This window comes from Rhipicephalus sanguineus, chromosome 7 (genome assembly GCF_013339695.2).
Source record: "Rhipicephalus sanguineus isolate Rsan-2018 chromosome 7, BIME_Rsan_1.4, whole genome shotgun sequence".
NCBI classification, from domain to species: domain Eukaryota; kingdom Metazoa; phylum Arthropoda; class Arachnida; order Ixodida; family Ixodidae; genus Rhipicephalus; species Rhipicephalus sanguineus.
In genome coordinates, this window is record NC_051182.1 from 158,999,751 (window position 1) to 159,013,376 (window position 13,626).

At 45.6% G+C, this 13,626-nt stretch overlaps 1 protein-coding gene across 2 annotated transcripts; it reads left to right on the top strand.

Annotated features, from left to right (window-relative positions):
- The first annotated feature begins 197 nt into the window (after positions 1–197).
- LOC119400379 (DNA ligase 3) lies at positions 198–13,003 on the top strand. 2 transcript variants are annotated; one of them, XR_007417003.1, is made up of 4 exons: positions 198–1,736; positions 4,437–4,841; positions 6,922–10,258; positions 10,909–13,003. XR_007417003.1 is itself a non-coding variant. In XM_037667400.2 (3 exons), exons 1-3 carry the CDS (start codon positions 444–446, stop codon positions 8,005–8,007), a joined length of 2,784 nt encoding a protein of 927 aa, XP_037523328.1. In that variant the 5' UTR covers positions 198–443; the 3' UTR covers positions 8,008–10,466. The 2 variants fall into 2 exon arrangements, 1 of the variants encoding a protein (XP_037523328.1); XM_037667400.2 differs by lacking the exon at positions 10,909–13,003 and having other exon boundaries at positions 6,922–10,466.
- Positions 13,004–13,626: the final 623 nt, after the last annotated feature.

Consider the following 13,626-nt stretch of genomic DNA (forward strand, 5'->3'; position numbering starts at 1 on the left):
AAAATTATTGTCTTATATTTAAATTTGGACTCCACCTTAAAAAAAACTAAAAAACAAAAGCGCACAGAGTTAGTGTGGTAACTCAAAAATTTATTGCACTAATTTAGTTTTTGTAATAATTACGCAAAAGCATAGCGTTTAGTATGCGAGCAAGCCGATAGAGAGACGAGACAATCCATTGGCCAAATTGTGATGGTCGTATGCGTGTTTACGCGCGCCCACTGCCTGTAGTAACGATTTGTTATCGCGCTGTGCAGTTGCGAGAAAATCGTGTTTACTGCGCCTCGATCATGGAATGACAGTCGTCGTGTTCCCCAGTAAAAGCACATCGACGGTAATATGTAACCCATGTACGTAGTTTCCCACCGCCGTGTCACTCCTAAGCGCGATCCCCGACAAACCTTTCCTCCCAGTTTGCGCTCTTGCGTAGTTTTATAAAAAAAATGTCGGAGACTCGCTTCTGCATCGAGTACGCTAAACGGGGCACCGCGGGTTGCAAGAAGTGTAAGCAGAAGATCGAAAAGCAAGCGCTGCGCATCGGCAAGATCGTGCCCAACCCGTTCTCAGACAGCGGCGGCGAAATGAAGCAGTGGTTTCACGTGGAGTGCATCTTCGATCAGCTGTCGCGGGCACGCGCGACCACGAAGAAGATTGAAGACGCGGGAGACCTCGAAGGTTGGAGCGAGATCGAACCTGATGACCGCAAGCTAGTCCTGAAGCACATCAACGAACTGTCCGAGAAGACCGGAGTCACTGTAAGCCCCGGTAAGCGGAAGACCAACAACGCCGGCAGCACGCCTTCCAAGAAGCAGAAACTGCAGACGACTCTGTCTCAGGGTTTGGACGATACGGAGGAACAGCTAGACCTGGGTGACCTGGAAGCGTCGCCCGGGGCGACAAAGTCCAGCAAGGACGACGCCTTCAAGGAGTTCCGTAAGCTGTGCGCCGCCATCTCCGAGGAGTCTACCTACACGGGCAAGACGGCGATAGTGGCGAGGTTCTTCAAGGAGGGCTGCACCCGCAAGGGCTTCACGGGAGACCTCTACCTCTGGGTCAAGTTCCTCCTTCCCATGGTCAACAAGCGGGTGTACAACCTCCAGAGCAAGCAGCTCGTCAAAGTCTTCAGTCGCATCTTCGGCAACGGCTGCCACGAGGAGATGATCGAGGACCTCGAACAGGGTGACGTCGCACGCACCGTCGGCGCCTTCTTCGAGAAGTACGGCTCCCCGGCCAGCAAGAGCACCCTGACAATGCAGGACGTTGACGCCTATTTAGAACGTCTCTCTCGACTCACCCGAGAAGACGACCAGACGCAACTCCTGAGGCACCTGAGTGCCCGCTGCACTGCCAACGACCTGGTCATGATCGTCAGGCTCATCAAGCACGACATACGCATCAACTCCGGTCCGAAACACATCCTGGAGGCACTGCACCCAGACGCGTACCAGGCCTTCCAGGCGTCCCGTAACCTGGAGGACGTCGTGAGGACTTCGAAGGAGGGAAATGTCAGTGTCTCGGCTAGCCTGATGACCCCGATGATACCCATGCTGGCAGAGCCCTGCGGTTCGGTGGACGACGCGTTCGCAAAGTGCCCCAACGGCATGTACGCCGAGATCAAGTACGACGGCGAGCGCGTCCAACTGCACAAGAAGGGCTCTGAGTTCCTGTTCTTCAGCAGAAGCCTGAAGCCGGTGTCTGCGCATAAGGTGCAGCACCTCAAAGACTTCATTCCAAAGGTACTGTAATAATAATAATAATAATTAATAATTGCTGGGGTTTTACATGCCAAAACTATCATGCGATTATAAGGCACACCGTATTAGGGGACTCCAGATTTAATTTCGACCACCTGGGGTTCTTTAACATGTGCCTAAACCTAAGTACACGGTTGTTTTTTGCATTTTGCCCCATTGAAATGCAACCACCGTGGCCAGGAATAGAACTCACGCCCTGGAGCTTAGCAACATGACACCCTACATGTTAAGACAGCACAGCGGGTGACGGTATTCACAGTTACCTGGTACAATTTGAAGTGGACCATAAGCTAGTCGAGTGCCAATCATGCTGGAAATGGTGATAGGCTAAGCACTTACTGTTATAAAGCTGTCTGCATTGTTGGAATCGCAGAATAAGTTGGGCCAACATTATCACTTGTCCTTGCCTGTACTGTTCCTTGGCATTTGTTCTCATCTATTCTAACTTTGCCCTACGCTACATTCAAGGCCTAGCAGTCTGTCGTCCCAAGGTATATTTGTGCATCTCCGCCAAAATAACGCATTTGAGCAGCATTATGAGGGTTGCAACAGAGACTGCATTTGATGTTTAACTACATTCTGCTAGTTTATGCATTTTAACTTTTATTTGGGAAAACTAGTGTTCTAAGTGAGAATGGGCACTCTCACACTTTTTTTCTATATCTAAGACACGTCTAAACAATGCCTACAAAGGGTCTTCATAACAGCCTTTTTCTGATGTACAGTTTCAATTTTGTTCAAGTGCAGATCTCCATGCCCTCCGTGGCTGGCCAGCCTGTTTGTCACAGTTCTGTTCCTTCGTGAATTCGTTGCAGACAGTGATGGCCATGTCTATTGCATTTATTGTTACTTTCGTTTCATCAACTTCCCACCTGGTAGCTCTGTTCTCCAACTGCACCTGTTTTCTTGCACATCCCCACCTGCAGGCTTTGTAGAATCACAAAAAGGTAGACCAACCGAAAGATGAACTGAAAATTTAATGACGTTTCAGCTCCCCATACGGTAGCCTTGTTCATAATAAAAACCCCCATGAATGAGGCACAGCTTATTTTAAAGGGGTACTAGCACAAAATTTCGCGCCCGAGATAGCCTGCGGGATCGATTCCCGTGAACATGCGTATATCATCTGTAAAATATCAACAGCGAATATAGCTTGGATGGTATTTTATATGAATTGAGATATGGTATTTTATATGAAGTTCTCGTGCACAATCCAGGGATATACGGCGCACCTCACGGCATTGACACCCTTGAAAGTGACTCGAGGTGACCCCCTTACTTCCCCAATGGCACCACACTGCAGCTGGTACAACAGGTTATGGTGACGTCACAGTCACCATTTTTCTTTTGCCACGCTTGCGTCAGCGGACTACTCTTCTGTGGCTGCTCGCGAGTCCATGGGTGCAGCGCACACGATGAAAGTTTTGTGTTTGGCGACACTGCTTTCCCGTTACCTGTTTGAAAGGACTTCTTGATCGAGCAGATGATGCGGACTGCGCGGAAGTGCATCACAATTCTATGTGCTGACGTGACCGAGCATTGCACACGCTAGGTGTTGATAGTCGCACCCGGCGGCTTATTTCTGGAGCTCTCTCAAACCGAAACTGAGACTGATTCGTAATGAGGAGCCTGTAATTATCTGTAGAAGGGTACGCATTTGGGCTGGTTGGTTCATGATTACGGGTGAAAAACAGCGCTAAAAAAGACGGGACAAGAAAGGACACGAGGTTGTTAGTCAGCGCCGTGGTCTCGTGTCCTTTCTTGTCCCGGCTTTTTTAGCGCTGTTTTTCACCTGTAATTATCTGTTGCGCACCACAGCAAACGATGTGGCGTGTTATGACTTAACAGACCTCCAGCAACACATTGCAGCAGAAAAACGTGAGGCCAAAATTTTTGTGTCAGTACCCCTTTAAGCACGCTCCAGTAATGACCCAAGCAGCAGCTGTATGTTGTCAGAAGTTTCTGGTTCTCTTCATCGTGTGTGCCATGATTTGAATGGATTCTTGAATCCTTGCACATTTCTATCACGGCGCACTCGCTAAATAGACATGATGGGACACTTCCGACGACATAAACGCGCTGCTTGCGTCATGTGCTGGAGCGTATTAAGGCCCCTAAACCACCCAGAGGTTGAAATTTAGTTGTGGCATTGTGGTTGTGCACAAGTCTACAATAAATGCATAGCTGTGAGGACTTTTCGAAATGGTGCCGTAATAGAGGAGTTACACGTCTTTTGATGATTAAAACATGGACCTCGCTCGTTTCCCTCTTTCTTTTGCTACACTCCATTCGTCAGTTCGTTTCTCCTCCTTGCCGCGAGAGGAGTAAGAGCAGGGAGCGTGTGTATATCTACTGCAGACAAACAGGTTCTTGTTGATGCTGACATGACGAGATGCAGGTGCTGACGTCCTGATCAAAGCTGAGCAAACTGAAAGGCCCAGAGAGAAGCACGGGATTGTTTTTCTATTTCGTGGCGCGTCTGCGGCTCGTACCACTCCCATGTTTCGCATTCTTGGTAGTCGCAGCATTCTGAACTCAATACGTGTGTTTACTTGAAATTAAAAAAAGTACCGGAGGTTGCTTAGGGTCCTTAAAGGATCCTCTGCAACTTTCTTGTCTGCTTCGCACCTAGTCGTTCTATTCTCCAGCTACACCCGCTCTCTTGAACATCTCGACCTGCAGGCTTTCAAGCACGGCCACGACCTGGTCCTGGACAGCGAAATCCTCATGGTGGACACGCACACAGAAAAGCCGCTGCCCTTTGGAACGCTGGGCATCCACAAGCGGGCAGCCTTCAAGGACGCGTCCGTGTGTCTCTTCGTCTTTGACTGCCTCCACTACAACGGCAAGAGCCTGCTGGATCGGACACTTCGTGAGCGCCGAGAGATCCTCAAGGCTAACATGACACCCATCAAGAACCACGTCATGTTCAGTGAGCAGCACGTGATCACAACGCGTGAGAAATTGCGAGACCTCATCAATGATGTCCTCTCTCAGGGCCTGGAAGGGCTCGTGCTCAAGAACCCCGACGGCGTTTACGAACCGGGAAAGCGGCATTGGCTCAAGGTCAAGAAGGACTACCTTAAGGTGAGCATTGAGCACAGAAGAATCTCAGTGATACAAATCTCAAGGGGGAGCGAAAATATTTGTATCACTCAATATTTCGTGTCACCAAAAAAACTAGCAAGATCCGTTTTCAAACCACGATACACACACAAAACATTTATTTCCATAGAACTCACGTATGGCTTTCTGGGACAAACGTGAACAGACCAATAAGGAACAGCGCAGCTGCCTGCTGCGAGCATGCGTGTCAAAGCTTTGCTTGAGGCCAACTCAAAACTAAGTGTCGGAAGTCCACTCCACCATAGTCATAAGCAAACAACGGGAACGCCAAAACAATGCCTTTTTTACAACTTTATTGCCTTTAATCTACCGCTGTGTTAGCCGCGTACCTTCGGCACTGTGTAGTCAATAGCGACCACAATTTCGTTCGCAGCGGTTTTCCCTAACTGTAGTATTGTTTTCAGTTCGTGTGCGCTGGCCGCGCACGTGCCTTCCAAACTTACGTCGTTGCTATCTATGGTCGTGTACCAATGTCACATGGTCACATTTTGATCTTGATCAGGCTTGATCCTGTCTCATAATGCTTAATTATGATTGGCTCCTTTATGTAAGCTGCAGAAGAAAACCAGTCACACTTGAGAAATTTGATCCCGATTGGGCTGAATCGCGACCAGCAATGCGCTTTGTGACACTGATCTTACACTATTTTTGGCCTCTCTGTATTCACAGTAGAGAGAGGTGTTATAGTAATTTACATTGAGTAACGAATGGAGTTGGGCTGATCTACATGTCCATACTACTGAAACGGTGCCACAAGGGAAGACGAACGCACATGAAAAAGAGGACACGAAACACAAGCGCTGACTCTCAACTGAACTTTTATTCACATGTGCGGAACATAAATATATACCCATGCATGACCTCACACAGATAGCAAACCCGTACATAAACGTATGAAAACCGGTGTGAACAAACACTAAAAAAACCAAAAAACAAAAGTATATCTACCCATTCAAGTATAAGATTTCTGTGTTCTGCAAGGCTACAGACAGGAAGCTGATGCATGTCTCTTTTTTCCTTTTGTATGTGCCAAGCCTCGATAATGTCTCGAGTTGTCTGGTTATGATGCCATGACACTATGCGAGTTTCATTGAACTGGGGTTTACATCCACACTGCTGACAATGCGCAGCCATATGTGATAGGCGATCGCTACGTACACCCGAATCATGTTCTCTTATCCTAACATTAACACACCTTCCTGTCTGGCCTATGTATGCAGCGCCGCATGACAGGGGGATTTGGTAAACAACACCCATGGCACACACATCTACATGTAATGTGATCCACATGTAATGTGTAGAATGTGTAACTGGAGGTCTGTCAGCAACAGAATGGGTACAGAAGGATGGGTCGCATAGCTGAAGATTGCCGAACGCAGAGTTAGACTGTTAGGAGTGGTCTCCTACTTGCAGTAGACGTAAAATAGGCTTACGACAATGAAACACAGATGTAAGCGGGAGCAGCATTGGTGTCGCCATCTTTTGACGCCGAGTTAATCTACAGCATACTACAATTGCAACGAGTCTGCCAGTGCAAAGGAATTGGCAGTCTTTTGTTGACAATGTTTAAATAACAAAAGCAATGTTAATGTTTTGTTGTCAAACAAGACATCGGAAGATGTCGTTGGAATATGTCACTGATCTTTGTATTTTAATATAGACCTTTGAGACAAGTCATGCGTATGGCACCATTGCAGTCCCTTGCTTGTGCTTCATAGTGATTATCAATACTAGAAACGGCAATTAAATGCTGGAAGTTGCTTGTCCAGGCAGTAGAACAAAGCTTTACAAATTATGCTTTTTTATGTGTCAACGTTAAAGGTTTACCAGAAAGGGCCTTTTCCCTGTCTGACTTCACAGCTGCCACAATGTGTGTGATGAGAGGAGGCTGATGTGTCAATATCAAGGCAGCAGAGCCATGGGATTTTCTCGTTTACTGTGCATTTTAAAGGTGGCCTAAGTGCTGCTTTGCCGGAAAAAAGGATGTTAGTCCAACTGACTTCTGTGTCCCTTCAAGTGAAAGACCTTATGCGATCTGCAGGGTGGCAGCATGGCAGACTCGGCCGACCTCGCAGTGCTGGGAGCGTACTTCGGCACCGGAAGCAACGGCGGCATCATGTCCATCTTCCTGATGGGGTGCTGGAATCCGGCGACCGGCCGCTGGTGCACCGTCACCAAGGTCCACGGCGGCCACGACGACAAGACGCTCGAGCGGCTCCAGACGGAGCTCGAGATGAAGAAGATATCGCGGCAGATGGAGCGTGTGCCGGCATGGCTCGACGTCGAGAAGGTCCTGGTGCCAGACTTCGTCGCCAAGGATCCGGATACGACACAGGTCTGGGAGATCGCCGGCGCCGAGTTCACTCGAGCTGAGGTGCACACCGCGGACGGCATCTCGATCCGCTTCCCGCGGGTGACACGCATCCGGACAGACAAGACGCCAAAGGAGGCGACGACGCTTCCGGAGCTGCGCAAGATGTTCCAAAACTCTAGGGCGAAGCCGTTTGACCTTGACCTCGGTGACGACGAAGACAGTGTAGGGAACGCTTCGTTTGCCTCGACCGACAAGTCGTCGTCATCGGAGAAGTCCGCTTCGCCGAGGAAAAGCAAGTCTTCGAAAAGATCTGACTCTCCGAAACAGACCTCCTCATTGGTTTCAAAACAAGAGCCTGAAAACAGCGCCACAAAGACTTTGTTCGCCTCTACTGAAAAGTCCACTTCATCGAGGAAAAACAATTCCTTGAAAAGATCAGATTCTCCGATGCAGACACCACCGTTGGTTTCGAAACGAGAGCCTACACCGGGCAGAAAGCATCAAGAAGAGGGAGCACCGAAGATTATCGTCAAAACTGAAGCGTCTGCAGAAAAGAAGAAGATTTGCGACTTTCCCGACGTCTTCACGGGTGTCCGAATGTGTCTTCCTCCTAGCAGGCTGCTAAGAAGGTACTTCGTTGCGTATGACGGTACGCTCGCGGAGAGCGAGAGTTACGATGTGACCCACACGTTGTCCTCACCAAACGTGGGTGTTAGACAGTCCGCACGTTCGGCAAAGACTGTTACCGTAGATTGGCTGTGGGACAGCATAAGACGACAGAAACGTCAGGACGAAGCGAGGTACTCTGCGTGAATGCGATTCTCGTTTTTGTGCCTTGGGCTCCTTTCGTATGCTTTTGGAGCTGTGGTCTGCACGTGTAAAATCTGACGTTGGAAGTTGCGAAGCTATGGTGCCGAGATTCGTGCACACTGTATCCTTTGTGAATGTTTGCATTTGCCTTCAAAGAAGACTGCTGTATCATTCATCCACTTATGCCGCTGCCTTGTGTGTTCATCAACGTACTTGTACAGTTTTTTCTTGTGTAACTGCTTGTGGAGCCATTGTTGCTTTATCCTGAATATCCTTATTTCCGTCAAAATGTGTTACAGTTGAACCCTTTTATATCAACGTTCATATACTGCAAAATGTTATTGTTATAACCACATTGCAAGGAAGAAAAAGAAAACAGGAGGGCAGAGCTGCTGTTACTACATTAGGGATCCAGTGCTCCTTTCAGCCGTGGATTGTGTTGGCTCATTTATCTCGATAACTGAGCCTGGCTTCTTCTTTGCGAAGTGGACGTACAGCTTTTCCTACTATAGCTGATTGACAATAGCAGCCGTGGTGATCCTCCTGATAGCGACCAATCCGCATGCTCCTATAACTTGAAACAAGCGGCGATCACGGTGGGCGGCTTTTCGAAAGCTTGAAGCCAGCGGCTATTTGGGCTCACCCAATCTCTATATGCTCCACAAACAACGAGATAAGGTGACAGGCTGCCTATTTTCTCAGCTGCACTGGATAGATAAGACGTGTGTACATTCAATCAATTCCCCTCTTTTCCTGATTACTGCACCTGTGGGTCCAGGAAGCCGTCTACCTTTCTGACTCATCCATGCATGCTTCTTTTTTACACTCGCAACTTTCGACTTTTGGAACAGGATAAAATCTTATCATACATGAACTTCCCACAGAACACTAAATTTCAGAGTCCGTTTGTGGATGAAGGGTTGGGAGGGAGCGTGGAGACAGGCGTGTGAGCTTGGTGATATGAAGGCTGGAAAACCAGCCCTGTTCAAATAACACAAGGGGCATGTGGTACGCAGATTGGTAAAAAAACTCGTGTTGTCTTTTTTTGTCTTTCTGGCATTTCGTGCAGACTTCAACTAGCCACATATAATTTCTACAGCCGGTAATTTGGCATAGGTACGTTGCAGTAAACAGTATTTCTCGCATAAAAAACACAAATGTTTGTAGTGCAGCAGTTGCTGATTGTTATAGCCAATGTACCATTCAAACAAGAATTGTTATAAGTTGCGGATTCGACTGCATTTTCGCTGCTGCCTCTTCCTCGGGAAGCAAGAGCTATTAAGGGTTTTATCTTATAAGCCTTCCTTTATGTTTAATAGGCGCTGGTTGTGAACCTTGCCGTAGACTATGCCCACACCAAACTTATTGCAGACAAAAGTAATAATCATAAGCATGGGAGCACAAATGACTTGGTGGCTTACATACAAGTGTACGTATGCTTTTGCATCTGTGTGTATGTGCTAGCGCATGTGTGTAAGATGAAATTTCACTAATAATATTACCTCTCAATTGTACTTAGTTGCAAATGAAAATTTGCACTGTGCACAATTTTTTGGTTTTCTGTTTTTGTCAGTTTGTGCATCTTGAAGAGGGCATTTCTCTTACAGCTAAACACCAATTAACTGATGATACCACGTCGGTGGATGCATTTTTCTGTCAACAAGAATTTTGAAGCATTGGCTGTTATGTTGTACAGGCTTGTTCCTTGGCTGCTGTTGCCCTTCTTGGAACACGGTCCAAAACATAATGCTAATCGAAACGATAGGCTTAACATACTGTTTTTAGTAGCTGTTGCATGTCTCAAAGTATGTTTGGATGGATATGTTGACCGAATTGTGAGGCTGGGCAGTGACGAAGACGAAAAATGCCTTTCATTTCTGTACATAGTTTTCACATGCCTGCACATATTCTTTCCTCACTTCTATTCTTGCACAAACTCCTCGTTCACATTAGGCAGGGCCCCTGTAACACCCCTGTTAATTATTTGTAAAATGTACTTTTCATGTTTCCATGTGGGTTACTTGGTCCTCTAAGATGTTTGTGAAATGTTTGTTCATTGCTTTGATTTACAGAGGAACACATATTAATTATTGTCACTTTTACAACACAAATATTGAGCACTTGGGGTGCTACCTGGTCTGAAATGGTCTTTAAAAGGTTCAGCACGAAAATCGGCCACAGTGGCTTCTTTCTCCACAGTGCCCAATTTTTGCACTGAACCTTCTGAATATGGAATACCAAATGGTCCGCTCCTGTACCTTGCTTAAGGGGAGACCCTGCTTCTGAAACATGTTTCTTGTTTTTGAGCGTATCATTATGAAACTTTCACAACTGATGTATTTTTATGTGCTGATTTCAAACATGCAATTATTGTCCTAATACAATATGTAGTTTTGAAACTATTAAATAGTTTTTGTATTGTTAGGAGCAGGCTTTATTTCTAAACTGTGAGAGTTATCAAGCAAATCAGCCTATCACAATAACCTGGAATCAATGCTGTATGCAATAAGACAAGAATGGATGTTCAAGGCCCACTTGAACAAAAGTTATGGTATGTTGAACATTCCCAGCTTGATCCCAGTTTGACTGAGCTCGACATCGCTGACTTGCCAAGTGTTCAATGTACTGTAACTTTTGTTTAATTGGGCCTAGAACATCCATTCTTGTTTTATTGCAAACAGTATTCATTCCAGCTTATTGTGATATGCTGATTTGTTTTATAACTCTTACAATTTATAAATAAATCTTGCTCCTAACAATATACATGAAATATTTGATATTTTGAAAACAGCATAGTGTACTAGAAAAATAATTGCATATTTGAAATCAGGACATAAAAATACATAAGCAGCGAAAGTTTCATAAAAATGTACTCAAAAACAAAGAAATATGTCTCCGAAGCAGGGTCCCCCCTTAAATGGTCAGTAGTACTTGTAGTACTAGTATTTACAAATTTCGATGCGTTGGTTACATCACACATTGTGTGCCCCCTAACGAACTAAGCAACACCACTTGTTCACGAATTTTTCATCTCTTCTAACTCCCACCTTCCCCTGAACTTCTGCCTCTTAATGAACTAGAAGTATTTGCGAGATATATTTACACATGTTAATACATTTTTGTATGTTAACCACCTAAAAAAGTCTTCTTGCCACCAACTGATCTTATGTGCAGTGTTACTGCAGTGTGCACTAAACCAGTTAACTGACACAGCTGGATGTTACACTTAGAAAACTGCAAGAATTTTGTGTTTTTCACTGCACCGTTCTGTAATTGCAGTGCTGTGTAGTTGTGGTTTTATGCACAGCAGGGACAACGCCAAGAAGAGACTGGGTGGGGGGAGGTAGCCTCCCCGCTCGCTTGGTGTGCCAGTTCCTTTATAGGTGCACCCCCCCCCCTTCTTTTTTCTGTAGATCTGTAGGTACTCTCTCATGGTAGCTGGCCCCCCCAGGGGAAAAACATAGTGGTGCGGCCCCTTATGCAGACAAGTTTTGAATGTTCTGCGTAAAGAACCTCACATAATTTTTTGGTATGTATAGTTCAAGGCGAAACACGCATTTGTGAGGAAAAATGTTACCAAAGAAAGTGTTTTGTGGACCTGATTTAGAGAATACTAATATTTGCTTAGACACTAGTACTAAATCCCTAATGCAATGCACATATGACTAAACAACAAATTCTCTTGTATATTTGTAGCAGTGGATAATTTGTTACAAACTTCAACGCAAAAAAGACACGGGGACGAAGCAAGAGAATGACAAGCACAGACTTTGTCGTCCTGCTTCGTCCCTGTGCCTGTTTTGTGCTGCAGTTGTTAGCAAAGATGCACCAATACAGCCAACTCGTCACTTTAATGTAGAATAATTTCTAGCTTCAACAATGCGTATTCTGTCAATACCATAATATATGCTGTGTGTGTGTGTGTGTGCGCGTGCGTGCAACTACCAAACGTACATGCGAAATTTTCATGTTGTGTTCCAGCCAGGCTGAGAAAGCCTGAATAAATGCTTCTATGTGGTTTTCTATTCTCCACATTTGATCACATCTGAATGCAAAGTGCCTCTATGAATTGTGCACATATATAGTACTACCATACTTATCGAAATTACAAGCTAAGAATATTCTTTAGCAAGAACTACAATGCATGCTTCAGTAAACTTTCGAGTAGTCTTCGCAGGCTTTACACTTTGTCCTTGTCGCAGGATATTGGGAGAACAGGAAGCTCTGTTTGTCCCAACCAGGGCTCGATCTTGCATCCGCAATGCGTGAGCGATCATTGTCATCAGTGTCATCAACAAGCAGCTGCCATGACTCCTTGTGTCATTCCTGTCTTTCGTTTGGGAGGACCTGTACAGGCCTTTATCACAGCGGCACTACAGAGCTCAACACTGTGTTTGTCTATGCTTTCCGTTGGCGCCATTGTCTTATGTTATCAGGCCACTTCCCCATCGTAAGCTTCACTTGGTCCGTACAGCAAACAAAAATAAAGTCACCCATCTCCACTAGTTGGAATTGCACTTGTTCACTTGTGACAATGTGTACCAATCACTGCAATGTCATACCAACTTTCATGCAAGGTTTCGTGCACCGTGTGCAAATGGTGCATCATACGAGTGGTGGTGGCTATGCATGTATTGCAGTGACCAGAGTAAGCAATACTGCAAGTTGTTCTTGAGGGGATGGCAGTGTCTGCTGTGCAAGCCTTCTGCTGACACCATACAGTTTCCTGCTATAATATTTTAATATATTGCATCTGCCTCTTATGCAGTTACTTGGTCTGCTTTCTTCGCCAATCTGCTTGACACGTGTACATCATTTGGCTGTCCAAATTATGCTGAAGATAGTTGAGAAAATAGGTTTGTTGAAGGAGTACTGACACCAATTTTCGAAGCTGAGTTTATTCCCTCATGCAAATTTCCTGTATAGAAAGATGGCTCTAAACAAGTGTGAAGCTCAGTGAATGCTGACGTCAGGTACGAAAACATTCAAAATGGCCACTTGCGAGTCGCCAACTGTCCCGTGTCCTTTATTGTGATTGTGTTCTCTCGTGCCTTAAAAGCAAATATGAACGTTCACCAACTCGCCCAAAAAAAAGTTCTCTTATGCCAACAGAGCGACCGTGGAAACAACATGATATCCTGCGTGAGCACATGACAAGAAGCTCATACCATGTCGTGATGTCAGGGTACAGCAGGAACCAAAAGTAGTTTTTAAAAACATACTGTAATTAATTGTTTTAGCGTGCACTCGCGCTTTTCTAGGCGAGAGGGCCTGGCCTTTCATTTGACGCGAGAAAATGACAAGTGAAAATTTTTGTGTCAGTTGTGGACTCCATCTTGTTTTGTGTTGCAGTCTTGCTTTCCTCAAAACTGTCAGTGTAACACATCGGTTAAATGCGGCCACTTGTTTCGACTCTCAACGTTTCACCGTGTGCTGCTGCGACATTTCAAAATATCAACATCGCCGTCAAGAATGAGTGTATGCTTGGAAAGAACATAAAATGACAATGAATAGTTTTGAAACATTCCTCTTTATTGCCAACGTTTCACTGCAGACTGCTGTTACACTAAAACTAGCGCGACATCGTAGTCATAAATGAATGGACTAAGATAAAACGACAGA